Raw genomic sequence first — 24753 nt, forward strand, 5'->3', positions numbered from 1 at the left:
TTACCGTCATTATTTTAAACGCAAGAAACCATACATCACAAACATATCAAGTCGACTCGGAAAAAAAGAACTACAACTCCCAAAGGTCCAACCCGGAAGTGGAGCGCCGGCACGATTAAGCCCAGCTGCAACGCAATTTACTTCGTTCAAACATCAAATTGCAGCTGGACAAACATGAGCCAAAGAAACACACACCACTGTTCTAGAAACACTTTTTAAATTAAATAAGCTGTTTAAATTGCCGATTGCGAACGGTAACTGACTGTGATTGCATAGCGATGCGGCAAACATAAAGCACAAAGGACACAATACAAAGCAGAAAAACAAAGCAACCGAGCATGATCGAATCTAAAGCTAACTTTACATATCTGGTAAAGAAAAGCACACGCGTAGCTTACCATTGGGCCATGCCGACAACGAAGCGAGTATATTCAGTAACATAACGCGATGCTGCTTTTATTTTGAACGAACTGTCACCGTCAGTGGCAGCCCCGCCCTCTTAAAGCGCCAGGTGAATCCAACAGACGTAGTTCTTTAAATGTTCGGTAAAGCGCTTTATTACCGCGTTTGTGAAAGCTACATAAATATTAAACAATAAATTATATTGTATTCCTTTAGGGTAGCTCCATCTAGTGGACGCATACTGCAACCGCAGCCACTATCGTGGCTTCTACTCTATGCGCCTTATATAATCTGGTGCGCCCTACATATGAAAAACGGAAATAGGCAGTTCACTGAAGGTGCGTGTTATACTTCGAAGCCCCTTATAGTGTGGAAAATACGGTAATTGAACATCACGCTTTTGGGGATTATTTAGGAACATCGTTGAACATCTTTTTGTTTGTAGGAGGACGGCAACTTCAAGATCGAGTGTACAGGCCTGGGCTCCAATAGCCACTCGTGCAACGTCAGCTACCCGGTCTTTCGCTCCCAGTCAAAGGTACCCCACGCGGGGACAACCGCATCGCACGCCACACTCGGAACGCGGCCCGCTCGGTCCCACGTGTAACGCATCTCATCTCTTCTACGCGATCAAAGGTTAACTTCATGCTGGAGTTTGAGTTCAGCTGCGCCACCTTGCACAATCGAGTCCAAATGAAGTTGAACGTTGCCAGCGACAGCGTGGAGCGAGCGGACACTCTCGGGGACAACAGTGTCCAGCTGCAGAGTTTTGTCCAGTATGAGCCGGACCTCTTCGTCAGCAGGTCCGAGGATGCACCGGGACCAGTGTTTTAGCCTCTTTTTGGCATCCCGCCTATGGGTCTTGACGTGCTTTATTTTTTTTTTTTTCCTCCGCCTCCCGCAGCGACTCGAATTTAAACCGTTATGAAGTCCATCCCACGCGGACAATGTCAGAAGCCATCGGGCCGGAGTTCTACACGCAATTTAAGGTACACTCACAAGCATTGACTTCGTTCCGGGTCAGGGATGGGTATGGCTAGTGATTGAAAAAAAAAGCGCAAAGGGGCGTGGCCTGGATGGGGCGACCAATCACAACAAGTAAGACATCATACACGTCCAATCGGAGAGCTGGTGAAAACTCGACGATAAGGTACCTGAGCCCCTCCTCAAATGTTCTCAACGGATTTAGACGATTCACAAAAATGATTAATTTAAGAAATAAAACGGCGGGTTTCCGCGTATCCGCAGAAAATTGCCATCCCTGCCGGGTTCATACAAGAAAAAGACTTTGCTAAGTTTATTGATTATTATTAATTTATTTTTTTTAAAGCTCCAGAACCTGGGTTGTTACCCTGTGAGTAATCTGGAGTTGAGGCTCCTCCTGCCCACGGCGGCTGCGGGAAACCAAGTCTTCATGACGGTCACGGACATTTCCTCGCACAACGTGAGTTGTCCCTCGTTTACCGGCGCCGCCCTTCTCGTCTTTCTGTGTGACACGCCCGACGTGTCTCCCAGGCCACGGCCGTCAATTGCAGCGTCCTGAGTGATCTGGCGCAGCTGAAGAACCGACAGAGGGACGTGCGCCCCCTCCACCCCGAAGACATGATGGAGAATGACGTCCTGGTGAGGACCCTCCCCCCGCCCCAACCTCGCGGCATAGCCGCCATCCGGCGATTTGGTTGGCCGAGCCATCCGCCAAACTGCTTTTTGTGTTTGCGTAGAACTGCAGCAGGTCATGGTGCGTCGAGGTGACGTGTCAAGTCCAGCAGCTCCTGAAAGGACAAGCTGAAGTCATTCGCCTCAGCCGCAGAGTTCATGACGACTTTTTCCGACAGGTCTTCATCATTTCTGTCTGTACTCTATAAATTCGATGACATTTTAATTGTTAAGTCATTTTTTGCTCGTAAAAAAATGTGCGTTGGTTAGCTAAAGGTGAGGAAACGGCGGTTTTAGAAGACTGAAACTTTTGAAAAGCAAACCTTTGGAAACGCATGCAAGTGCTGAAAAAAAAATTACATTGGTAAAGGGGATGTAAAGTTAAAAATGATTTTTATAATCGTGTGTTTTGTCTGCCCACACAAGTCTAATTATGGTATTGCGATTCATATTTCGTTTGTGGATTATGAATGAAGACGACATTGGTGACTCGATTTTCCTTTAAACGAGGGCCGTCAAATTCATTTTTGTCGCGGGGCACATTTTAGTTACCGTTATGATCGAAACCATCTCAAGAGGTCAAGAATAACTGTTGATTCAACTGTTGTTTAAAACGCTCTGAATATCTGTCTTATTTATTACATATGAGAATTGCAATTTTTGGTACGCATTTTAAGTCAAGTCATTACGAAAGTTGGCATGTTTGATCTGCTTTCGCGGGCCTTATAAAATGACGTGGCAGTCCAAATTTGGCCCGCGGGCCTTAGGTTTGATAAGTGTTTTCTACACACATTTTTGTTGTGTTGTTTTTTTAAAGCACAGTGCTGTTATTGCATTTGACTGCGAGCGTCAAGCGGGCCTTATAAAAGGACGTGGCAGTCCAAATTTGGCCCGCGGGCCTTAGGTTTGATAAGGGTTTTCGACACACATTTTTGTTGTGTTGTTTTTTTAAAGCACAGTGCTGTTATTGCATTTTACTGCGAGCGTCAAGCGGGCCTTATAAAATGATGTGGCAGTCCAAATTTGGCCCGCGGGCCTTAGGTTTGATAAGGGTTTTCGAGACACATTTTTGTTGTGTTGTTGTTTTTTAAAGCACAGTGCTGTTATTGCATTTGACTGCGAGCGACAACGTCACGATACGCCCGTGGACTTGGCAACTACGTAATTGTACTCTTGAGGTCACGCCTTGTGCGTCCTTGTCGTCTGCAGGCCAAATATAAATCGGCGAGGATCGTCGGCACGTATCAGATCGCGCCTCACGAGACCAACCTCATCAGTCTGGCCACGGGGACAGTTTGGCGAGAGGTAACAGCGGCAACGTTTACACACCTCGACCGGAATCTTTTTTGACTTTCTCCAAAAATGTCCTCTCGCCTCAAAAGACTGTGCTGGAGGTGCTGAAGGGACGAGCGATTCCCATCTCGCTGTGGATTCTCATCGGGAGCATCATTGGTGGCTTGCTGCTCCTGGCGCTCATCATCTTCATACTATGGAAGGTGAGCGCGCGGAACGAGCTCAGGTTTCAAAAGTCAACTCGTGTGGGCGGAGCCATCGGGGAATAATCATTTACCGTCATTTTGTACGCAGCTCGGCTTCTTCGCGCGCAAGCACAGAGAAGATGAGAACCAAGACGACTGAAAGAGATACTCGCTTGGCTCTTTCGAGGAGGCCCAAAGACAAAAAAAAAAGCATCAGGGATGGGGGGTCCTTCCTATTGGGAGGTCCTCAGCCCTACGACAGAAACGCACTCGCCTCAAGTTCCAGGGTTGGGCGCACTTGTGTAAATAGTTGTTTTGTTATTTGGAAGTGGATCAAATCACATTTCTTCTATTTAATAAACAGACATGGTCTTGGGGTTCACATTTCAATTGCCGATTCTCAAAAGGGTCTAATTTTTAAATAAATTAAATGGATGGAAAAAAGAAAAGTTTTGTTTTACCTTCAACAAACACAAACGTGCGAGGATAAGAGAGAGTGTCCAAAAATGACAGCGTCAGTTTCCATAATCCTTGATGGAGAGGTGCAAATCTGGTTAAAACGAAAACTCTTGTGATACTTTCATGGCAAAGACGTCACATCGCCACACGCCTTTCATTGTCATCGATTGCCTCACATTTCAGAAAAGGCCAATCGCTCCATCGCATTTCGGTTTACTCTTTTCGCCAACAGGTCTGCATTCTATTGTGTGAGTTTGACTTGACTGTCAGTTCCTGAGAAATATTTACCGTATTTTCCGCACTATAAGACGCTATGGAGTATAAGGAGCACCTTCAATGAATGGCCTATTTTAAAACTGTTTTCATATATAAAGTGCCCCGCATGAGATATAAGGCGAATAGGATGGAAGCTACAATAAATTAAAAAAAAAAAAAATCAACATGCCACTCCGATTTTTATTAAACAATCATTGCTAAACTTCACAAAAATTCACAACCGACTTAAATCAACTATAAAATCATGAATTGACGTTTTGAGAGTTTGCAAATACTATAAGGGATGACTCAACTTGAGGACGAGGCGGTGGCGTGGATGTAAGATTCGAGCAGGAAAATGGTTTCGTCCACTTGGTTCTCGCCCGAATCCAACCTTGTGCGGGAACGGGAACAAAGAGGAAGGACATCAGCGAGAATCCGAGGCGGCATGTCGCCTGCGTGCTCCGCACTCTTACTTATTGATATGAAGCCGCAGGGAGTCCAGCTGCTGCTTTTCGGGAGCCGTGATCATCTCCTCCACCTCCGTCAGCTGCTCCGGTTCGGCCCCGCCGGCCTGCAAGGAAGCCAGGATGGCTTCGATGCGCTGAGACTTCTCCAGGAGGCGCCTGCCAATCAAAACACAACACTTTGAAACTGCCCGATGCCCACGCCATTACGCAATCAACAAGAGCGGGTGCTCACTTGCTGTTGGATGTCTCAAACAGACGTCTGTGGATGAGGTTTGCCACCGTCTGCGCGCACACACACACACACACGCACACAAATTCAAAAGCTTCCCTTCAGACATGGAGGCAAGGACAGCTTATGCACAGCTCTGGGGATAAAGGAAGATTCCGATTTTGCTACTTTTAAGGTTATTTGAGTAAAACGGATTTGAACAGATATTAATTCTATAAACTGCTGACAAAACTCCCAAATTTCAAATCCAAATACATGGATTTCCTTTTCCAGAGGTGGTTCTCAAAACGTGGTATGAGTACCCATGGTGGTACGTGGGCTCCCTCTAGTGGCGGAAGACGAACCACTGTATTTAATGTTACAAATTCATAATGATACAAAGTTGTTTTGTTTTATTTTTGCGTTTTTTTAATCCGTATTTGTTAAGTACAGTTTGGTTGTATTTTTAATTTTTTTTTTTTTAAATACGGTTGCTTATATTCCTGGATTTCAGCGCAGGACTGACATTGGAAAGCTGCAATGTTACGTTGACATTGGCTTGCAATAATATCAAATATATGTTACAGAACTAAAGCATTTGTCACATACTTAATAAAACCTACACAGTATTTTTAGGATGGTGGTAATTTGACGGCTATGCATTTTTTTTTTCGATGTAAAAAGTTCGAGACCCAGTGATTTACCGCATTTATTGGCAAAAATGTATTCAGGGCACGGCAGGTTTTACCTTGTAGCAGTTTTGAAGCAGCATCCTGGCCGCCGAGAGCTGGTTGACGGTGTAGAAATAAAATGTGCGAGACGGAGCAAAGTCTGGAGTCTTTGGGATTTCCTGGTGAGAACATAAAGATTTGAAGCAAAAATTACTAAAAAAAAAACAATAAAACACCCCTGGAAAAAAAAAAACCCTAAATGTGTTCTCTGAATGAGTTGTCTACCCGGAGCTGGACCAGGTTCTGCGAGAGAAGCGTGTAGAGCATGTCTTTGGCCTCCTTGGCGGGAATCATGGCAAAATCCTCCACCTGCTTCTGCTCCAGATTTTTCTTCTTCAGCAATAGGCGGAAAATGCGCGCCGATCGGGATCCGAACCTGCCGAAATGGTGGTGACAAGGACACGGTTTGGATGGACGTGAGCTTCAAGTAGAGTGGGAAGGGTTCAAAGACGAGCTCACCTCTCCTGCACGACAGACTCCAGCGTGGCTCGCGCTAGATTGGAAAGTACTCGGTGCAAATCTGACACTTTAGTCAAGGACAGTGAGAGATTGTTATGTTTTTTTTGGGGAGGGGGGGGGGGGTTCCAGTGCTTATAGTGAAATCGGTTATTCGTTGCTCAGCAGGCCAATAACGGATATTTGAAGGCGATATTCATTTGGTGGTAAAAAGTGAAAATATTGACGTCAACATTTTGAGTCATCGCGACAAACTCCCACTTGTTCAAATTCCTTCAAGGACACGAACCAGCTTTGCAGATTTTTTTGTTGTTCCTATTGTTATATCTGTGTTTAAAAATTCAAACAAAAAGCTTTTGAAATTGTCCACAACAACAAAAAAAAAAGCTCCCTAAAATTTTCCACAGTAAAACTGAAATCACAATTTTTTTGCTTATCACTTATTACCATTTTTTAAACTATTTTTAAAAAGTGCGGGTGCTAGCAGTGCGGGTGCTAGCAGAGAAGCTGCTAAATATCTTCAAATAACACATTTCTTAATTGATTGCTTTATCGGACGTTAGATTTTGTAAAAAAAAAAAAAAAACTAATGGCTGATGCCGATCTGCGCCAAGATGTAGCCCAACCGTTTATCAGTCTATCACTAGTTAAGTATATAAACCTCAACCTGTTTTGAGGAAAATACATCGATCCATTTCCTCATCTCGCTTATCCCGTTCAGTGTCATGGATGGGCTGGAGTCTTTATCGGCTGACTTTGGGGGAAAAGGCAGAATAAACTCTCGATGAGTTGCCAGTTATTCTCTGGGCACATACAGACAAATTATCATTTTTTTGGTTTTGTTTTTGTGTTTTTTCTTTTTTCAGAAAGAAAGACTAAATGATTTAGTAGACATAAACACATAACGGGGTAGGACTAGATACGTTTTTTACTTCATCCTACTCCCTTGAACATAATGACTGTGTTGAATGAAGACTGATTTCTTTCTTTTTACTTTTTTTTATCTACCTTATTTTCCGTCAAATTATTACTGTGTATGTTTTATGTTCAATAAACAAACAAAACGAAACAAAAAGAAAAGGATACTGACAATGTACATTCCGCCTCCACTCTCGCCAGCTTTGCTCACAAACTCCATCTAACAACAAAAAAAAAACACAATGTTTTTTGTTTGTTTGTTTGTTTGTTTTTTTTGGATCATGTGACGTTGTCATACCGGGTCATCCACCAGCAGAGAGAGATACTGGTCCAGAACTTGACTGGGGATGTTGTAGCCAGCCGGCAGGGATTTGAAGATCTCGTTGGCCGACAGGGGCTTGGTGTAGGCGGCCCCTGGCGCGGTGGTCACCTCGCTCATCCTCAGCATGGTCCTTACGATCTCACTGCTGGTCTGATGTGAAAGTGCGGAGGCAAAAAAATAAAAGCTTCAAATTCAACCAGTGCGCAACGGCCAAGGTGACTGTGCCAAAAAGCCCGACCTGGTCCATCTTGTTGGCCACCGCGCCGATGATGGCCTGGTCTCGAAAGTACATATGGAATCGCTCAAAATTCACCTGCCAGTAAATGCCCTCGTCGCCGTGAGTCTGAGCAACAATTGAAACCATTCTATATTCATTTTGGCAAATGTACTGAAAATATCAATTAGTATATGTGAGTGTGTGTAACAGGCACCGCCGAGTCCATCCTGGCCTTCTTTGCAACGCTTTGCTCTTCGGCATCCTCCAACTGCCTCTTTCCTCGTCCCACCAACGTCACTCGCGGCACCGTGTAGCAGTCGGAAAAACTCTCTGGAGCCGGCGGCTCGGTGCTGACGGGAGCTTCCGTTGAATCCGCAGCGGCTTTGCTTGCCGTCCGAGGGCAGCGTTGAAGAAAATGAGTCTCCACCAGTTTGGAAAAGGCAGAACACACTTCCTTGTACTCCATGCTGTGGCCCTCTGTCGCAAGCAGCACAATGAGCCAAGGGAAGTACAAAAAATAAGAATAATAATTACAAATAGGGCGTGACGGATTCAGATGTTTTTTTTTCTCCATTTGCGCGTGTTCACGCACAGTTACGTGACAACTACGGGGGTTTAATTGGTAAAACTTCAGCCGATTATCATTATTTTGAAGGGGCAAAAATGAATTGTGAATCGGCCAGGCCCTCCAAAATTCATTCATTCATTCATCTTCCGAGCCGCCTGATCCTCACTAGGGTCCGCCTGATCCTCACTAGGGTCGCGGGGGGTGCTGGAGCCTATCCCAGCTGTCTCCGGGCAGTAGGCGGGGGACACCCTGAATCGGTTCCCAGCCAATCGCAGGGCACACAGAAACGAACAACCACTCACACTCACACTCACACTCACACCTAGGGACAATTTAGAGTGAAATCAGCCTGCCACGCATGTTTTTGGAATGTGGGAGGAAACCGGAGCACCCGGAGAAAATCCACGCAGGCCCGGGGAGAACATGCAAACTCCACACAGGGAGGCCGGAGCTGGAATCGAACCCGGTACCTCTGCACTGTGAAGCCGACGTGCTAACCACTGGACTACCGGACCGCCCCGCCCTCCAAAATGTTTTTTCTAACTTCTTAATGTGTTACTGACCTTCCATGGTCTGCGTGAGGCGATCCGCGACTGTTTTAACGATGTTGCTCATGGTCACGCGACCTCTCTGCAGCATTTCCTCAACGATGAGCTCACCGGTGTCGCCGTAGAGCGTCTTGGCGGTGTAGATGTAGCGCGGGTAGCGGAGGATCCTCAGAATGAGGTGGCAGCTGGCGCGATATTCGCTGGGGCTGCCGCGTCCTTTGCGGCCGGGCCTGTACACGCAAGTTCCGTGTTGCACCAGCACACAGAGCGACTTTTTCACCTGCCATCACAAGCACAAAACGGGCATGAAAACGTGCACCGTACCTCCATTCACCTTCTCGGAGAGATAATTAAACACATTCGGAACTACTAAGTTTAAAATTGCCCCGCTGGAAGTGTTTTTTGACAAAAAAAAAGTGAGTTTGCTGCTTTTTTATTCCCATAATTTAATACAATCTTTACTTCGGGTCCATGGAAGAAAATGCTCCTCAAAATCATAAAGTTGCTCCTGAAATTAAGTCACTGATGAGCAGAACTGCCCCACAAAGACAAAACATAATTTGGAGCCTTGGGCTTGGCTTCTCGCCCAGTAAGCAGAGACGGGCTCTACCTGACCCACGACCCTCATGAGGACAAACATTGTAAAAAGTAGATACATTTTGCATCATTACAAGAGTAACATGTAATACAAGAAGCGGGTTTACCAAATCCAGAGAGAGGCCAGTTTCCTGAAGGATGCTCCTCAGATTTTGAGGGGTACCTCTGAGCAGAGTTGTGCCCACTTTCTCCAGAACTTCTCCAAAGTGCTCACGAAGCAGAAGCCCGCATAGACGCACCTCCTGGGAAGTCATCTTCCCCAATTTTTTAAAATAAAAAAAAATAAACACAATTAGAATAATAAAGACGCGCTAACAACGCTACAAAATGAAAGATACTGTAGAATTTTAAAGGAGTGACACTTTCGTCATGTGATTTACAGTAAAGGGATTCTTTTTCTAGCCAAAATCCTTTTTATTCAGCGACTGTTTAAAGTTTAAAATGTGTCTCTCACGTGAAGAGCAAACTTGGGGACTCGGTTAACGCAATGTGCAGCTGCGTCATGTCGCCGCGGATACCGGAAGTAGCGGCACAGTTGACAGGAAGATCGTATTCATTTCCGGGGACGCCTGCGTGGTGCATTTTGGGAATTGTAGTTGGCAAACTGGGTGACAAGTCAACTCCTGAATTAACGACAACAAGTTCATATTGTACTCATATTGCTGTTTTTAATTCAGTAGTCGAATTTTAAAACCTAATAATATTTTGTGAGAGTCTACATTTGTTGTTGCTCTGTTGTCCAAGTGGGTGCGCAAAGGGTTAAATATTTTCTTACCCAAACAAGAGCTGAAATTTGACACTATTATTAACTGCGTACGCCTTTCTCTTCCCGAAACCAGGTACGTTTGTTCTCTTTTATATAAGAAATTGTAAAGAAAACGAATATGTCGCTCTTGTTTAACTTGCTGATCTGATCACCACCGCGTATAACGTATTTCATAAGAATAAGGAGAAGAAAACCTTTATGCGTCTCTTTTAACACTTACAGAACATCGATTATGTGTTAAAAGTATAATTGGAACACATCGGATTTGTATATGAAAAGCGCAAAGGCAAAAGAAAGAAAAGCAAAACATGACGTGTTGTTCACAGATTCACACAAACACACACTTCAGACTTCCAAGGTGGCTTTGTTCATGATATAGAGGATTTGCAAAAGATCTGTCAAGATCTTCAGTTGCACAACAACAACAAAAAAGTCTGCAAGAAGTAAAAATGGAGATTAACAGTGATTGTGTGGGAAGTGAACTTGCGGCTGGATGGAGAGGAATCCCGTGATCAACAGCACATTTTAAAATGACCACAAGATGTGCTGTGTATTAATTTTGACCAAAACAAATGCAGAGATATTTTTAATTCTGTTTCCCAAAAAAATGTGTTTCGTGCTAAGCTCGTTCAATCACCCTGTGACAAAATGGGAAAACGGTTGTAAATGCCAAAAGAGGCTTGAAGAAGGCAAAAAAAACCCCCAAACACTTTTTTTTTCAGACGGCAGGATGCCTCTGAGTATCACCAGGGCCCCCGGAGTCACCGTGTTGACGCTGACGTCGGACCCCGAAAGCAACTGGCCTCCTTTGTGCCATCTCATCAAGGGCCTGTGCTACTGCCCCTCGTGCTATGAGGTGTCCCAGCACCTGAAGGCGAATATGGGCTCTTCTCAAGCCATACTGGGGGTGAGCTTTCAAGCGAACACACGTCAAATACGACAGTTGGGCCGATTGCGCTTTTGGGGCGATAGTTCACCATCGAGCGAAATTCTACTGCTGCTGTATACCGTAATTTAGTGTCATCAGCAGGTTGTGCACTGGAGGACTCACAGAAATGGAGAGGTTCTTGCTATAGAACAACAAGTTGCGCAAAACATAATGACACAAATATACGTTCAGTGTTTTTTTTTAATCTACTCACCATTATTTGAAAACTGGACAATTCATTTAAGAGGTGATCCTAGGACCTCCCCATACTTTTTGTTTTTTGTCCAAATTTAAAACAAATAAGTGAAAGATCAATATTTTAGATACCTAGTTATGTTGGACAAATGAATTTACTGTCGAAAACTTTTCATTCTTTTTTTTTTTGGTTAGAATTTGAAAACAAAGGAGAAAAAAATCAACATGTTGAAAATATGAAACGCCATATTTTCCCTTTTACTAAACATTGACTCCAAATGTGGGCATCCTCGACAACTAAAGGGGTCAGTCCTGAAAAAAAAAAAAGAATTCGTCTAATTTTCGCGCCATTGTGAAATTTCACCCCAAAAGCCAACATCACAAATTTTTCGGGTATTCATTTAGTCAGGACGAGCCGGCGATGACACATGCTGGGTTCTCTCCATCATAGGCCCTCCAGATCATGGTGGGCTTAACCACCATTGCTGTCGGCATCATCCCCATGTTCGGCGGTTACGAAAACCCTTGGTGGGACATGGACGTCAATTTGTTCTCCTTATGGATGGGACCAGTGGTAAGTGAAGCAACGGCCACATTCAGTCGAGTAATCTGCCACTTTTTCGAAAAACACCCTGAGAAGCCTCCACGGCCCAGGCTAAGTAGTAATTAGCGTCCAGGAAGTATGTTGATGTGCCACATCTGAGCTGAGAGTCAAACTGTATATGGCGAGCGGGAACGATGTTTAGCCTGGGTTGTTAGTGGAAGGTACAGAGAGTTTAATACACTCTTCAACTTTCATTGGCTTAATGGAGAAGGGGAAACAAAGTTGAAAATGAAACGACAATAAATATGCTTTCTAAAAATATTAACTCTGGGCGGCCCGGTAGTCCAGTGGTTAGCACGTTGGCTTCACAGTGCGGAGGTACCGGGTTCGATTCCAGCTCCGGCCTCCCTGTGTGGAGTTTGCATGACCTCCCCGGGTCTGCGTGGGTTTTCTCCGGGTGCTCCGGTTTCCTCCCACATTCCAAAAACATGCGTGGCAGGCTGATTGAACACTCTAAATTGTCCCTAGGTGTGAGTGTGAGTGCGAATGGTTGTTTGTTTCTGTGTGCCCTGCGATTGGCTGGCAACCGATTCAGTGTGTCCCCCGCCTACTGCCCGAAGACAGCTGGTATAGGCTCCTGCACCCCCCGCGACCCTAGTGAGGAGGCGGCCCGGTAAGTCCAGTGGTTAGCACGTCGGCTTCACAGTGCAGAGGTACCGGGTTCGATTCCAGCTCCGGCCTCCCTGTGTGGAGTTTGCATGTTCTCCCCGGGCCTGCATGGGTTTTCTCCGGGTGCTCCGGTTTCCTCCCACATTCCAAAAATATGCATGGCAGGCTGATTGAACACTCTAAATTGTCCCTAGGTGTGAGTGTGAGTGCGAATCGTTGTTCGTCTCTGTGTGCCCTGCGATTGGCTGGCAACCGCAGGGTGTCCCCCGCCTACTGCCCGGAGACAGCTGGGATAGGCTCTAGCACCCCCCGCGACCCTAGTGAGGATCAAGCGGCTCGGAAGATGAATGAATGAATGAAATATTAACTCTCTCGTGTGTGTGTCAATGTTACTTTTGGTTATGTATAGGAAGCAGGTCACATTGATCTGTCCCAAAAAACTACCACAAGAGAAGACTTGCGCTTGCGATTGTGATTAAAATGACGAATGTTTCTGCAAATTTGATCTATTGTTTCTCTTTCTGCTTCTCCTGTAGTTTGTGCTCTTCGGCATCGTCTGCATTTTGTCTCAGAAGTACCCGAGTCGATGTCTGGTGAGCAACATTTTTACATTGGGGGGAAAAAAAACATTTTGGGGGACAAATAACCTTCTCGACTGTTCGACGTTTTGCTTTATATGTTAGCATTTACCGTTAGCATTGACATGCACCCGCTAAAGTTGATGTGGCCAAGCTAACGTGTTTCGAGTTGGAGGTAAAAAAAAAACATTTGGGATTTTAAAAAAAAAAACAACAACTGTCGTTAAAAATAATTTGCAAAGAGGCCTTTGCCTGGAAGCAAGTTGGAAACTGATGATGCTTGAGAGGCTAAACGCCTTCGGAGACATTACGTAGATGCCGTTCGTTCATTGATAGCGTCTAGATAAGATGAGTGTATATTGTTTCATGAAAAAAAAAAACATGAAGTGATGAAGCGACAAATTTGTTTGCAATGTTGTGGGAATCTGACTTGTGTCTTCCTGACTTAGTTTGTTTACGCTTATTTGGAAGAATTTTAGCATTCGAAAGCCCGCACGTCAAAGTGAATAACTTTGATTTGAAGTAGTTCATTTGCCATTATTTTCCAACCTAAACATTTAATACATTTGTTGTTTATTGTAATACGGATTCGTTTATCCGTTGTGTTAGTTAAAAAAAAAAAAATGGGTGAGGACCTTGAAGGGAGAAAACTCATTTCGGCCGCTTGTATCCGGGATCTCGTTCTTTCGGTCACGACCCATAGCTCGTGACCATAGACTCCGCAGGGTGTCCGGGCTCTCCCTTAGAGATAAGGTGAGAAGCTCGGTCATCCGGGAGGGGCTCCGAGTCGAGCCGCTTCTCCTCCACATCGAGAGGAGCCAGATGAGGTGGCTTGGGCATCTGATTCGGATGCCTCCTGAACGCCTCCCTGGTGAGGTGTTCCGGGCATGTCCCACTGGGAGGAGACCCCGAGGAAGACCCAGGACACGCTGGAGAGACTATGTCACCCAGCTGGCCTGGGAACGCCTCGGGATCCCCCGGGGAGAGCTGGACGAAGTAGCTAGGGAGAGGGAAGTCTGGGCTTCCCTGCTAAAGCTGTTGCCCCCGCGACCCGGCGGTAGAAGATGGATGGATGGATGGACCTTGAAGGGGCGGGGGGGGGGGTGGGGGTCCGCATCGTAAATAGCAATTGCGGTTTTATTTTTCAAAATCATTCAGTCTTAATAACGTACCCTTTTTTGACGGCAAGAGAGTAACGAATGCTAAGGATTACTTTGAAAAGTAGCTTTCAATAAGTTTAAGTGCATTTTAATAAATCGAAATGTTTTTTTTTGTTTTAGGTCATCGTCAATGCCTTTCTGAACATCTGTGGCATGTTATTCGCCATAGTCAACCTGATCCTGTGTGCCATCAACATCGGCGACATTGACATTTGGGACCAAATATGCCAGCCTGACTACTGGACCCCGGACAACCCCACGCTGAGTCCCAACGAGAAATACTTGGAAAAACGATGCTGGCAGGGGAGTGACCACATGCTTGTAAGACTTCAGCGCCTTTTTACATATCAAGTAAATTCAATTATGACCGAACTATGCAGTAAAAAAGCCCGATCCGTCTTGGATTATTTTATTGTGCAGATTCCAATATTTGTCATCATGAAATCCCAATAGCTGAATTACAGATGAATAAAATAAAAATGTTGGTCCCTTTTTTTTTTACAAAACAATTTGGAATTAGGAAATATTTTTCTTTCAAAATGTTTGCTAGTGTACAAAATTGAGCGTACTCCTGATGTTCATATTTTGTGGTTGAGAGGCGTTCAATTTTGTTTTTCTGTTATTTCTTATGGGACCAGTGGAATTATTTTTTTTTGGTAGCCTTTTTTCTCCACATCTCAAAAAACATGCTTGCAGTTCTTCCCAAAGCACCCACCTGATCTGAGGCCCTTGATAACATGACTGTGCCGTCTCCAGATGTTTCTGAGAGGCATCAACGGTGTCCTGCTGCTATTGGCTGTCGTGCAGCTGTTCCTGTCACTCAGTGCCGCGATCTTGGCCTGCAAGGTTCTAAGGAGGGGCGAAAAGAAATGCCAGGTAACACCAACTTATCATGTTACCGAGTCAAATTGACCTCTTGTTTGAAAAAAAAAAATTAAACATGGGAAGCAATTTAGGAGGTCTTTATATACTGTAGTTGAGTACAGTTGAGTATAGTCTTGCTGGTGTCATCAGCTACCAGCAGGGCAACAACAGCCAAAGATTCAACTGTTCCAATCTTGGCCCGTAAAATAAATGACGATTAATACAAACTTTATAAAAAACTTAGCATAAGTTAATAAAATGTTAATAAATAATGGGTTTTGACATATTTTAGGCTTCCATTGAATGCACATCGTGCTGATCCAGTTGCTATGAACGCCTCGACCAGCTGGGGGCAGTACACAACAGCCATTGTAGCACACAAAGACTTTCACAATTGAAGTGCATTCATGTTATTGAATGAAGAAAACGTACGGATATCGTTACATGCGTCTGTGTGTGGAACTCAAACGTTTGTGTATTATTTTTAGGGCGTTGATGATCCAGAAGTATACAAGGCGCTTCCGGAGGAGGAGGAAGTCATCGCCAAACCTTCAGCCTAAAACAGGAATTTTTTTCTTTATCATCTGGGAAACTTTCTGCTTTGTATACGCTGGAGCCTTTATCATGCTGCCACTTTACAGTATCTCTAACAGCACTTTTATAATATCGTTTGGATACTTCATGCACTTATTGAATCATGGCCGGTTTCATATCATTTCAAACGTTTACAAACTTGGCAGAATTTCTACATTGATTTTCCGCTTCTAATTGCACTTGCTGATATGGTAATTGTTTTTTTTTAATACTATCTTCTTGTATACTGGAAGTGAAAGAGAGATTTTGCATGTTTTAAAAAAAATCTATAGGTTGTTCGTTGTGAAATAAATAATGTGTCACAACACCAGTTTGGATTTTTTTCTTTTAATTCACAAAATGATTGATTTTGGTAGTTGTGTTGAATCACTAACATTGTGTCACTATTGAACTAGAACTCTGCTGTTAAAATATTTTGTTGACGCCAAAACTTAACTACATATTCATAAACAATATACAAATGTATCAATTATTTTCTTTTAGAAAATACAATTTGAATCTTAGTAGTATTACAACCTCCTCCGCCCCCCACCAAACAAGAGTCTTGGAATTAATACTATTTTTTTCCTTTTAGAAATATGACATTTTTCAAAAATAACATTCTATTTCAGTTCTTGAGTATATTTCTTTCTTGAATTTTTTTTTGACATGGTACAGTTGTTTTTCTACAAAGGAAAAAAATATTTTGATATTAATCTCGTCATGTTCTGCCTTAAAAACAACAAAAATTCCAAATCAGGTGGTTAGCCACAAAGTGAATATTCAGGTGTGGAATATACAGTGAAGAAAGCACATGACTATAATCAGCAATCGCCATTATTTGTTTCTGAAGATTCCTCCCGCTTGTTTGTGTGGTCCACTTAAAGCAGAACTGTCTTGGTCCAGGTCCAGGAGGAGCATCTTTACCCCCGGATGGAGACATTCAAGGTCTGATTCCCACTGCAGCCACAAAACAAAGACACCTTAGTCCAAATGACAAACTGTCTTCTCAATTGCCTTACCTGCTTAAACAAAGGAAACTAAGCAATTAAAAAAAAAATCAATTTCAATCTGATAAATCCAAACACTTTTTTCCCCCTGTAAATAAATAACTGCATCTCATTGTCCCACACACTCAAATTGAAGATAGCAATTAAGGAAAAGGAATTAAAAAATAAAGAGAACAAGGACTTTGGAGGTAGAGTTGTTGACTTGATGAAATTCGTGGTGTATTGTTTTAGTAGTTGTGTGTACCTGTTCCTGCGGAGGCTCAGCACCGACGGCGAGCACACTCATGCTGATGCTGACACAAAGCACCAAAACAGCCAAAACCAGCAGCGTGATGTCCATCCCTCGAGTCAGCCGCTGCCCATAAACAGATACGAAAATGGAGAAGTTACGGTTGTCGCTCCTTGCAGAGGATAAATATATACCTCGGAGTTTTGGTATATTCTTTGTGTGCATGCCATGTACGCCAAAGTTGACTTACGATAGCGTACAGGGCCACATCTTCACAGCCGCCGCCGTACAATGAGCTGCTGCCACAGAACAAATTAACGGACAGCCCCGCCAGATCCAACGCGTACAAAACCACGGCCACCACCGACAGGACGGCGCACAACACGTTGGCAGTCACTGTCAAGCCAGCCTGACGACAATCAATATGAAAAAAAAAGATTTTTCATGTACAGTAAATCCGCCACAGCCACCATCACAGGTTCTGCAGATTTTTTTTTGTACTGTGTCATATGTAGTTTTTATGCTAGTCTACTAAGCACCAAGTGGTTTTATTTACTATTTTCTTTGATACTGAATTTGACAGGAAAATTCAAACAAGTTGCATTTTAGGTCAGGCTAGTTTTTTTGCTGAAGATTGCTAGTCATCAAATTCTCTTAAATGCTGTTTTTTTTTAATGCCAAGAGAAAGCGATGGCAATAAGTTTATTTTTACACTGTACAACTGTGGGCAGATAAGCTAGCTTGGAAAAAATGTTTGATTTGTTTACTTGAAATGGAGAGATTGGTTTGGACAATATATTTGTCTTATGCATTGCTCTTGCTCTCTTTCAATTTGTGTTATTAATGTACCAACATGAACACAAATTACATTTTTAACTGAGACGCAAACTAGCTCATTCGAAGAGCTCATTGGTTAGGTAGACCCAAAAAAAAAAGTTAACTGCATTAATAGCGCATTTAAATGTTATATAAATATTTGTGATTTTTTTAATGGATCATTCCCATATACTGTAATTTGATCAATAACAGCAAAGAAAACTAACAAAATGTATCAAATTTGTAATGCCACCTTGGTTTGACATGTTCCACACTGAGCCTAGCTCTACTTTTAAAAACTTATTGAAGAACTGATTATTGAAAAGTGTTGCACCAAAACATTAGCACAAATTTTCTCTTTGTAAAAGTTTCAAAATAAACTATTCTTTCAGAATAATTGCAAATATTTTGCTCTTCATAGTTAAATACAACTAAACAGTATTTCGGTAGTAATTATTTTGCTGGCCACTAGAGGGAGCCCATATGGGCTGTACTCACAAAGCAGCAGGACGGGCACTGACCCGACAAAAGCGACAAAACTCCTGCGATGATGAACTACAAAAATAACAGAAAAAAGATGGAAAGCGAGTCATCTTCTCATAGCAAAATGTTCGGCGTCTTCGAATGTCGTCGTTACCACGGTCCCGATCCAGTAAGCGGCTCCCACACTGGCCAAATCTCCGGGGCGTGTCCGTGTCCTGCCGGCACCCAAGCCCATGTTGACCACTCCCACCAGGATCTGGATGGTCTGCAACATATCATAGCAACACCCCAAAAAGCACATAGCTTAGCATAGCCTAGCCTATCGAAACATAGTCTGCAATGACGTCACAGGTTCCAGCCAACTGGAAAAGTACAAAACTTGAGTGCATTCAAAAAGAGTTAGCATAAAAATTGGACTTCCCAAAATTATTTTTGTCAAAATAAAATTAAACAAATGTATTTTTTCCAGAGATACAAATAGCATGAGATTAAAGAATTTTTTTGCGACAAAAGTCACATTTCAAGATCAAATCTGTACTTTTTCTACCGATAGGACAATATTAGTCTTTTAAAGTTATATTTGTACAATTGGAATATGATGACGTCATCGACTCATTAAAAATAGGTGTGCACATAGAGTCAGAGGTCATTGTCGTTACCCCAAGAACAACTTTGGCCTCGCTCTTTATCACCCTGCAAGGCGAGCAGCAGCAACTTTGAATCAAGCCCATCGCGCTCATCTGATTGGTTGCTAGCGTCACCACGGCAACCCTTTTGTCTCCCACCACTGTCAGGGACATACTGGAGAGATGACACACCTCATTAGGGACGTAGCTACGTATGCACGCCGACACAACTACAGACAATCAGAAAGAATACGAATTGAAAATGACAGCAATTGTTTTGTCTGTTAGCGTTGCTCAAGGTAGATTTTTTTTTTCCAGTTGCACGTCGGAATGTTGACACAAAAGTACCACAAATATGCTTGGCTTCAGGCATTTGCCTCTACAAAAACCCTCCATTTTTTTCTCCCAATACGGCATCAGTATAAGAAAATAAAACTGAATATTTTTCAGCATTTTTTAAAAAAAGGCATACTGTATTTTCACAGAAAAGTTGTAAATTTTGGGGCAGTGTATATTTAAAAAATTGTTTTAGTGTTTTCAACAAAAACTTGCATACCTTTGAGGGAGGGAAAGAGGATCTTTTTCAAAAATTGATTTTATTCTTAAGAAAAAAAAGAGAACCATTTTATGAGGAGGGGAGTTGTGTGTATATATAATTAAAATATATATTACAAAAAGTTCCATAATTTGGGGCAAACAGGACAGGAATTTATTTTGAAGTGACAGTCGGATACTTTCAAGATTGAAACTATACAGTATACAAAATAAAATGAAAATTCTTACCCGCTGGTTCTTCGCTCTCGGCCAGCAGTCATCTGAAAAGGTAAGTGCACTAAGACAAATCTCAAACGTCCACAAAGAGTAGGCTAAGGCACACTTCCTGTCGGATCTTTGGGTCCTTCACATTAAAAGCTTTCTAGATGCCATGCAAGGTGACTCCGAATGAAAGCACCTGTGAAAAACAAATCCATCGGTCCCTTGACATACAAGTTTATTACATCGCTCTGGAGGAGAGACTAAATATTCATTCATTCATCTTCTGAGCCGCTTCATCCTCACTAGGGTCGCGGGGGGTGCTGGAGCCTATCCCAGCTGTCCTCGAGCAGTAGGCGGGGGACACCCTGAATCGGTTGCCAGCCAATCGCAGGGCACACAGAAACGAACAACCATTCGCACTCACACTCACACCTAGGGACAATTTAGAGTGTTCAATCAGCCTGCCACGCATGTTTTTGGAACGTGGGAGGAAACCGGAGCACCCGGAGAAAACCCACGCAGGCCCGGGGAGAACATGCAAACTCCACACAGGGAGGCCGGAGCTGGAATCGAACCCGGTACCTCTGCACTGTGAAGCCGACATGCTAACCACTGGACTACCGGGCCGCCCGAGACTAAATAAATAAATACAATTTTTAAAAAGGGGGAGCGTGCTCCTCCCCCATAAATATGTACTTGGAGGGCAGGGGAGAAAAACATTCCTCAAGCCCAAAAAAATTATTTAACAAGCAGCAACACAACCACCAAAAAGCATTTTCAACAAAAGTCGGGAGGGTTAGCTCGCTGATCTCATTGATGCGGCACTAGTTTTTCGACGCAGATGATAAAGAAAATATGACGATAAGGACTCTACATGTCGTTACTGAACCAATTGATTTTTTTTGCTGAAAGGTGTTCAAGCACCGCGGCACTAATTAGCATTAAGCTAGCTCTTTCTAGAGTGTCACAAAGTGTCATAAGCAGGCCGCAATAGGTATGGACGGCTACCTCTTGCCTGGCGACGGGAGCCTTGATGACTACAGTGGCCAGCTTGAGGTTGACGTAGAGCAGAACGACGGCCAGCGCCATCAGAGTGGCATCGGAAAACGTCAGCAGCCTCTGACAACAAGATGATGATGATGACGATCATGACAAAAAGCATCCCCACCGTCTCCCTAGCGGAGGTTTACCTCTGCCAAGAAAGCCACCGTTTCGCAATCAGCATCCAATCGCTGTCCTCGTCTTTCAAATCCTGGTTGGCACATCCACAGGACGGAAGCGTTTTCTGCATCGGCCGCGTACAAAACCAAGGCGGCCAGCGCAAAAATGGTGCAGGCTAGGTTCAGCAGGCTCGTGAAACACTTCTGCAATACCACATCATCACGCAACGGCAACATAACGTCACAGCTACGACATGAACTTGGCAGTTCAATTCACGGCCAGAATGTAACTCAGTAACTCAAGAAACGGGGATCAGATCCGTCCCGGAAAATCATTTTAAGCGGCCTGCAAAGACTAATCATGTGCATCGACTTTATGTTTCTTGCAAATTATCTTCATTTTTAACAGCACTAAGATATGAGATATTGCAAGCATTTTATGTTCCCCATCCATCCATTTTCTGAACCGTTTAATCCTCACTAGGGTCGCGGGGGGTGCTGGAGCCTATCCCAGCTGTCTTCGGGCAGTAGGCGGGGGACACCCTGGATCAGTTGCCAGCCAATCACAGGGCACACAGAGACGAACAACCATCCACGCTCACATTCACACCTAGGGACAATTTAGAGCATCCAATCAGCCTGCCACGCATATTTTTGGAATGTGGGAGGAAACCGGAGCACCCGGAGAAAACCCACGCAGGCCCGGGGAGAACATGCAAACTCCACACAGGGAGGCCGGAGCTGGAATCGAACCCGGTACCTCTGCACTGTGAAGCCGACATGCTAACCACTGGACTACCGGGCCGCCCGAGACTAAATAAATAAATACAATTTTTAAAAAGGGGGAGCGTGCTCCTCCCCCATAAATATGTACTTGGAGGGCAGGGGAGAAAAACATTCCTCAAGCCCAAAAAAATTATTTAACAAGCAGCAACACAACCACCAAAAAGCATTTTCAACAAAAGTCGGGAGGGTTAGCTCGCTGATCTCATTGATGCGGCACTAGTTTTTCGACGCAGATGATAAAGAAAATATGACGATAAGGACTCTACATGTCGTTACTGAACCAATTGATTTTTTTTGCTGAAAGGTGTTCAAGCACCGCGGCACTAATTAGCATTAAGCTAGCTCTTTCTAGAGTGTCACAAAGTGTCATAAGCAGGCCGCAATAGGTATGGACGGCTACCTCTTGCCTGGCGACGGGAGCCTTGATGACTACAGTGGCCAGCTTGAGGTTGACGTAGAGCAGAACGACGGCCAGCGCCATCAGAGTGGCATCGGAAAACGTCAGCAGCCTCTGACAACAAGATGATGATGATGACGATCATGACAAAAAGCATCCCCACCGTCTCCCTAGCGGAGGTTTACCTCTGCCAAGAAAGCCACCGTTTCGCAATCAGCATCCAATCGCTGTCCTCGTCTTTCAAATCCTGGTTGGCACATCCACAGGACGGAAGCGTTTTCTGCATCGGCCGCGTACAAAACCAAGGCGGCCAGCGCAAAAATGGTGCAGGCTAGGTTCAGCAGGCTCGTGAAACACTTCTGCAATACCACATCATCACGCAACGGCAACATAACGTCACAGCTACGACATGAACTTGGCAGTTCAATTCACGGCCAGAATGTAACTCAGTAACTCAAGAAACGGGGATCAGATCCGTCCCGGAAAATCATTTTAAGCGGCCTGCAAAGACTAATCATGTGCATCGACTTTATGTTTCTTGCAAATTATCTTCATTTTTAACAGCACTAAGATATGAGATATTGCAAGCATTTTATGTTCCCCATCCATCCATTTTCTGAACCGTTTAATCCTCACTAGGGTCGCGGGGGGTGCTGGAGCCTATCCCAGCTGTCTTCGGGCAGTAGGCGGGGGACACCCTGGATCAGTTGCCAGCCAATCACAGGGCACACAGAGACGAACAACCATCCACGCTCACATTCACACCTAGGGACAATTTAGAGCATCCAATCAGCCTGCCACGCATATTTTTGGAATGTGGGAGGAAACCGGAGCACCCGGAGAAAACCCACGCAGGCCCGGGGAGAACATGCAAACTCCACACAGGGAGGCCGGAGCTGGAATCGAACCCGGTACCTCTGCACTGTGAAGCCGACGTGCTAACCACTGGACTACCGGGCTGCCCATGGTTCAAACAATTATTTACTAATTATACCTGTGGTTGGTATATAAAAAATGGGGCAATTCGTGAAAAATAGTGGCAGACTTTAGGAGTGAGGACTCACCAGGCCAGGAGACGGCGAGCGTGCAGACAAAACTGACATGATTCCTGTCACAATGAACTGACAAAAGATTTTCAATTAGGAGACCAAACATTCTTTTCAAGTCTTCTATTGAGGGATAAGACCTGATACGAGTGTGTGTGTGTGTGTGTGTGTGTGTGTGCGTGCGTGTGTGTGTATTGCATATCATAATGGCAACATACCACAGCCCCCATCCAATAGGCAGCACCCAAAGCGGCCAAGTCTGCAGAGGCAGTGCTGGTCCGCCCTGGCCCGAGGCCGATGTTGAACGTGCCTACCAGGATCTCCACCGTCTACAAAACAGCAACAATACAGACAAAATATGACTTCATTCTCCAAGAGCCATTACAACAAAAAAAAAAGATATTATTCACTACCACTATGATATTTTTACACCATGTTATCTCTGCTAGAGAGACTGGAAGAGTAACAGAAAGGCAAATAAGCACAGTACGCTTTCTCACCCCAAGGGCTGAGATGAGACACGCTTCCGCGTTAGACGGTGACATGTTGCCACCAAGCCGAAGCGTCTTCCAGGCCTTGGAGTTCAAATTCCAAGAATGATGGAACAGTTGTACACAAGTGGAAGCTGAGCGGACGGCTTTGGGTTTTTTTTGGGGGGGGGGGGGCATGAAAGCGGCCACCTGGCAAAAACTAACATTGTTATCAAGTGGAAATATGCTGAGAGAAATCCGCTATTGTTCCTTTATTTGCTCATGTTCCTTCCTGGCGCTTTTTAAAATCATGCTTCAAATGTGAGCTTGTTTAAATGCAACAACACGCTTAAAAAAATAAAAATAAAAATACAGAAAAGTTCACAGTCAAGACATTGTACGTAAAACGTCTTAACACCACTGTTCCAATGCCAAATTTGTGTGAGGAAAAAAAATAAGCCAAGGGAACATTCTTCTAAAAAAATTTTTAAGACAATAATACCACCCAAGTAAAAAATAAAAAAAAAAGGTTGGAAAAGACAACAACATCTGAACTTTGATATGGTATATTTCAAGGCTCTTGAAATAGCAGTAGGCGTTAAGAGGTCAACTATAAGAGGGTGTGCACAGTTGTGCAACTCACCACGTTGTCATACTCATTTTTATTTGAAAAAGAGGTCAAATAATTTGTCTTTTATTTTCGTATCCCAAACAGTTGCCATTTGAACAGAGTTGTGTAGACTTTCAAGTCTACACAAGCAGTGATTTTCTCTGCAAGCGGTTCATTAAAATCTATTTACCTAAAAAATACATTTCGTAATCTCAATAATTTCAACATTTAAAAAATCAATTTTATTTACTTTAATCTTCCCAGTTTTATTGGTGCGATATTGAATCAAATGCAGGCGATGAAAACGGTATTTTGATTCTGCAAATACATGTTGCGATTGAAAACGGGAGCCCGTTAAGTATTTTTTTTTTGTATTTCAGGTGAATCTGCAGGGAGTGCATAGCGCTGGGGGGGGGGGGGGGGGGGGGGCAAAAAGGCAAGAAAAACAATTCTGAAATGTCCTTGTAATTTTATTTGTCAATATTTTCTGAGCTTGAAAAAGAGAGATACGTTGCAAGTGTGAAAAAATAAATGTTCCAAATGCATCAATTGTCAATGCCGCCGAGCACACACACACACACACACACACACAAAATTCAACTCAAATCCGCCGCATCTTGAGAAAAGTGCAAAAATTAGGAAGATGTGCCTTTTTAAAAAACATTTTATACTCCAGACATGCGAGTGCATTCGGTAGATATAAGGTGCACGTTGAAAAAGACAAATGTAAAGACTACGGTGCATGTTAGGCCTCGACTTCCTCCAGGAGTGGCTTGAATCCACCTTCCGGGTCATCACGGCT

At 43.8% G+C, this 24753-nt stretch overlaps 5 protein-coding genes and 1 long non-coding RNA gene across 11 annotated transcripts in view; 3 read left to right on the top strand and 3 right to left on the bottom strand.

Annotated features, from left to right (window-relative positions):
- itga10 (integrin, alpha 10) overlaps positions 1-3926 on the top strand; it is a 29760-nt gene extending 25834 nt beyond the window's left edge. For all 4 annotated transcript variants that reach the window (XM_052064964.1, XM_052064965.1, XM_052064967.1 and 1 more), the window contains 9 exons: positions 848-940; positions 1039-1205; positions 1307-1391; positions 1733-1846; positions 1918-2025; positions 2124-2237; positions 3268-3363; positions 3441-3554; positions 3646-3926. In XM_052064964.1, coding sequence (XP_051920924.1) covers positions 848-940; positions 1039-1205; positions 1307-1391; positions 1733-1846; positions 1918-2025; positions 2124-2237; positions 3268-3363; positions 3441-3554; positions 3646-3696 — 942 coding nt within the window. In that variant the 3' untranslated portion in view covers positions 3697-3926. The remainder of the gene's footprint in view (positions 1-847; positions 941-1038; positions 1206-1306; positions 1392-1732; positions 1847-1917; positions 2026-2123; positions 2238-3267; positions 3364-3440; positions 3555-3645) is intronic.
- A 513-nt stretch (positions 3927-4439) lies between these two features.
- On the bottom strand, positions 4440-9821 carry polr3c (polymerase (RNA) III (DNA directed) polypeptide C). The gene is made up of 12 exons (XM_052065149.1): positions 9393-9821; positions 8704-8968; positions 7787-8049; positions 7594-7698; positions 7332-7505; positions 7202-7253; positions 6119-6179; positions 5885-6035; positions 5677-5778; positions 4953-5002; positions 4727-4876; positions 4440-4644 (listed from the first exon to the last, which is right to left on the bottom strand). The coding sequence occupies exons 1-12, from the start codon at positions 9537-9539 to the stop codon at positions 4560-4562; spliced, it is 1605 nt and encodes a 534-aa protein (XP_051921109.1). The 5' UTR covers positions 9540-9821; the 3' UTR covers positions 4440-4559.
- Positions 9822-10747: 926 nt separating this feature from the next.
- On the top strand, positions 10748-15893 carry LOC127600592 (uncharacterized). Its single transcript, XM_052065275.1, has 6 exons — positions 10748-10958; positions 11626-11748; positions 12924-12980; positions 14246-14446; positions 14882-15001; positions 15478-15893. The coding sequence occupies exons 1-6, from the start codon at positions 10782-10784 to the stop codon at positions 15547-15549; spliced, it is 750 nt and encodes a 249-aa protein (XP_051921235.1). The 5' UTR covers positions 10748-10781; the 3' UTR covers positions 15550-15893.
- Positions 15590-23496, bottom strand: LOC127600541 (uncharacterized). Of its 3 annotated transcripts, none has more exons than XM_052065203.1 (12): positions 23372-23496; positions 23090-23200; positions 22890-22946; positions 20673-20846; positions 20491-20601; positions 19510-19541; positions 18760-18901; positions 18255-18365; positions 18116-18172; positions 17052-17210; positions 16817-16927; positions 15590-16522 (listed from the first exon to the last, which is right to left on the bottom strand). In XM_052065203.1, exons 1-12 carry the CDS (start codon positions 23414-23416, stop codon positions 16400-16402), a joined length of 1233 nt encoding a protein of 410 aa, XP_051921163.1. In that variant the 5' UTR covers positions 23417-23496; the 3' UTR covers positions 15590-16399. The 3 variants fall into 3 exon arrangements, with proteins under 3 accessions (XP_051921163.1, XP_051921161.1, XP_051921162.1); XM_052065201.1 differs by lacking the exon at positions 20673-20846 and adding an exon at positions 22011-22184; XM_052065202.1 differs by lacking the exons at positions 20491-20601; positions 20673-20846 and adding exons at positions 21829-21939; positions 22011-22184.
- LOC127600696 (uncharacterized) lies at positions 16400-16998 on the top strand. Its single transcript, XR_007962400.1, has 2 exons — positions 16400-16510; positions 16804-16998. It is a non-coding gene; the product is annotated as an uncharacterized LOC127600696 (long non-coding RNA).
- A 1117-nt stretch (positions 23497-24613) lies between the features above and the next one.
- LOC127600613 (membrane-spanning 4-domains subfamily A member 8-like) overlaps positions 24614-24753 on the bottom strand; it is a 6239-nt gene continuing 6099 nt past the window's right edge. The window contains exon 6 of the mRNA XM_052065302.1: positions 24614-24753. Within this exon, the coding sequence (XP_051921262.1) occupies positions 24697-24753 (57 nt within the window). The 3' untranslated portion in view covers positions 24614-24696.

The sequence above is a fragment of the Hippocampus zosterae genome, chromosome 5, assembly GCF_025434085.1.
Source record: "Hippocampus zosterae strain Florida chromosome 5, ASM2543408v3, whole genome shotgun sequence".
Lineage (NCBI taxonomy): Eukaryota > Metazoa > Chordata > Actinopteri > Syngnathiformes > Syngnathidae > Hippocampus > Hippocampus zosterae.

Excerpts from the sequence above, each read along its gene's own strand:
- LOC127600592 (XM_052065275.1), top strand. The coding sequence starts at position 10,782 with ATGCCTCTGAGTATCACCAGGGCCCCCGGAGTCACCGTGTTGACGCTG. Across the intron at positions 11,749-12,923 it reads CCTTATGGATGGGACCAGTG|TTTGTGCTCTTCGGCATCGT; the intron begins GTAAGTGAAGCA and ends CTTCTCCTGTAG. Across the intron at positions 14,447-14,881 it reads AGGGGAGTGACCACATGCTT|ATGTTTCTGAGAGGCATCAA; the intron begins GTAAGACTTCAG and ends TGCCGTCTCCAG.
- LOC127600541 (XM_052065203.1), bottom strand. The coding sequence starts at position 23,416 with ATGTCACCGTCTAACGCGGAAGCGTGTCTCATCTCAGCCCTTGGG. Across the intron at positions 17,211-18,115 it reads AGTGCCCGTCCTGCTGCTTT|GCTGGCTTGACAGTGACTGC; the intron begins GTGAGTACAGCC and ends GATTGTCGTCAG. Across the intron at positions 16,523-16,816 it reads CTGAGCCTCCGCAGGAACAG|TGGGAATCAGACCTTGAATG; the intron begins GTACACACAACT and ends TTGTGGCTGCAG.
- polr3c (XM_052065149.1), bottom strand. The coding sequence starts at position 9,539 with ATGACTTCCCAGGAGGTGCGTCTATGCGGGCTTCTGCTTCGTGAGCAC. Across the intron at positions 7,506-7,593 it reads TGGCCAACAAGATGGACCAG|ACCAGCAGTGAGATCGTAAG; the intron begins GTCGGGCTTTTT and ends CTTTCACATCAG. Across the intron at positions 5,003-5,676 it reads TGCTTCAAAACTGCTACAAG|ACGGTGGCAAACCTCATCCA; the intron begins GTAAAACCTGCC and ends GTGTGCGCGCAG.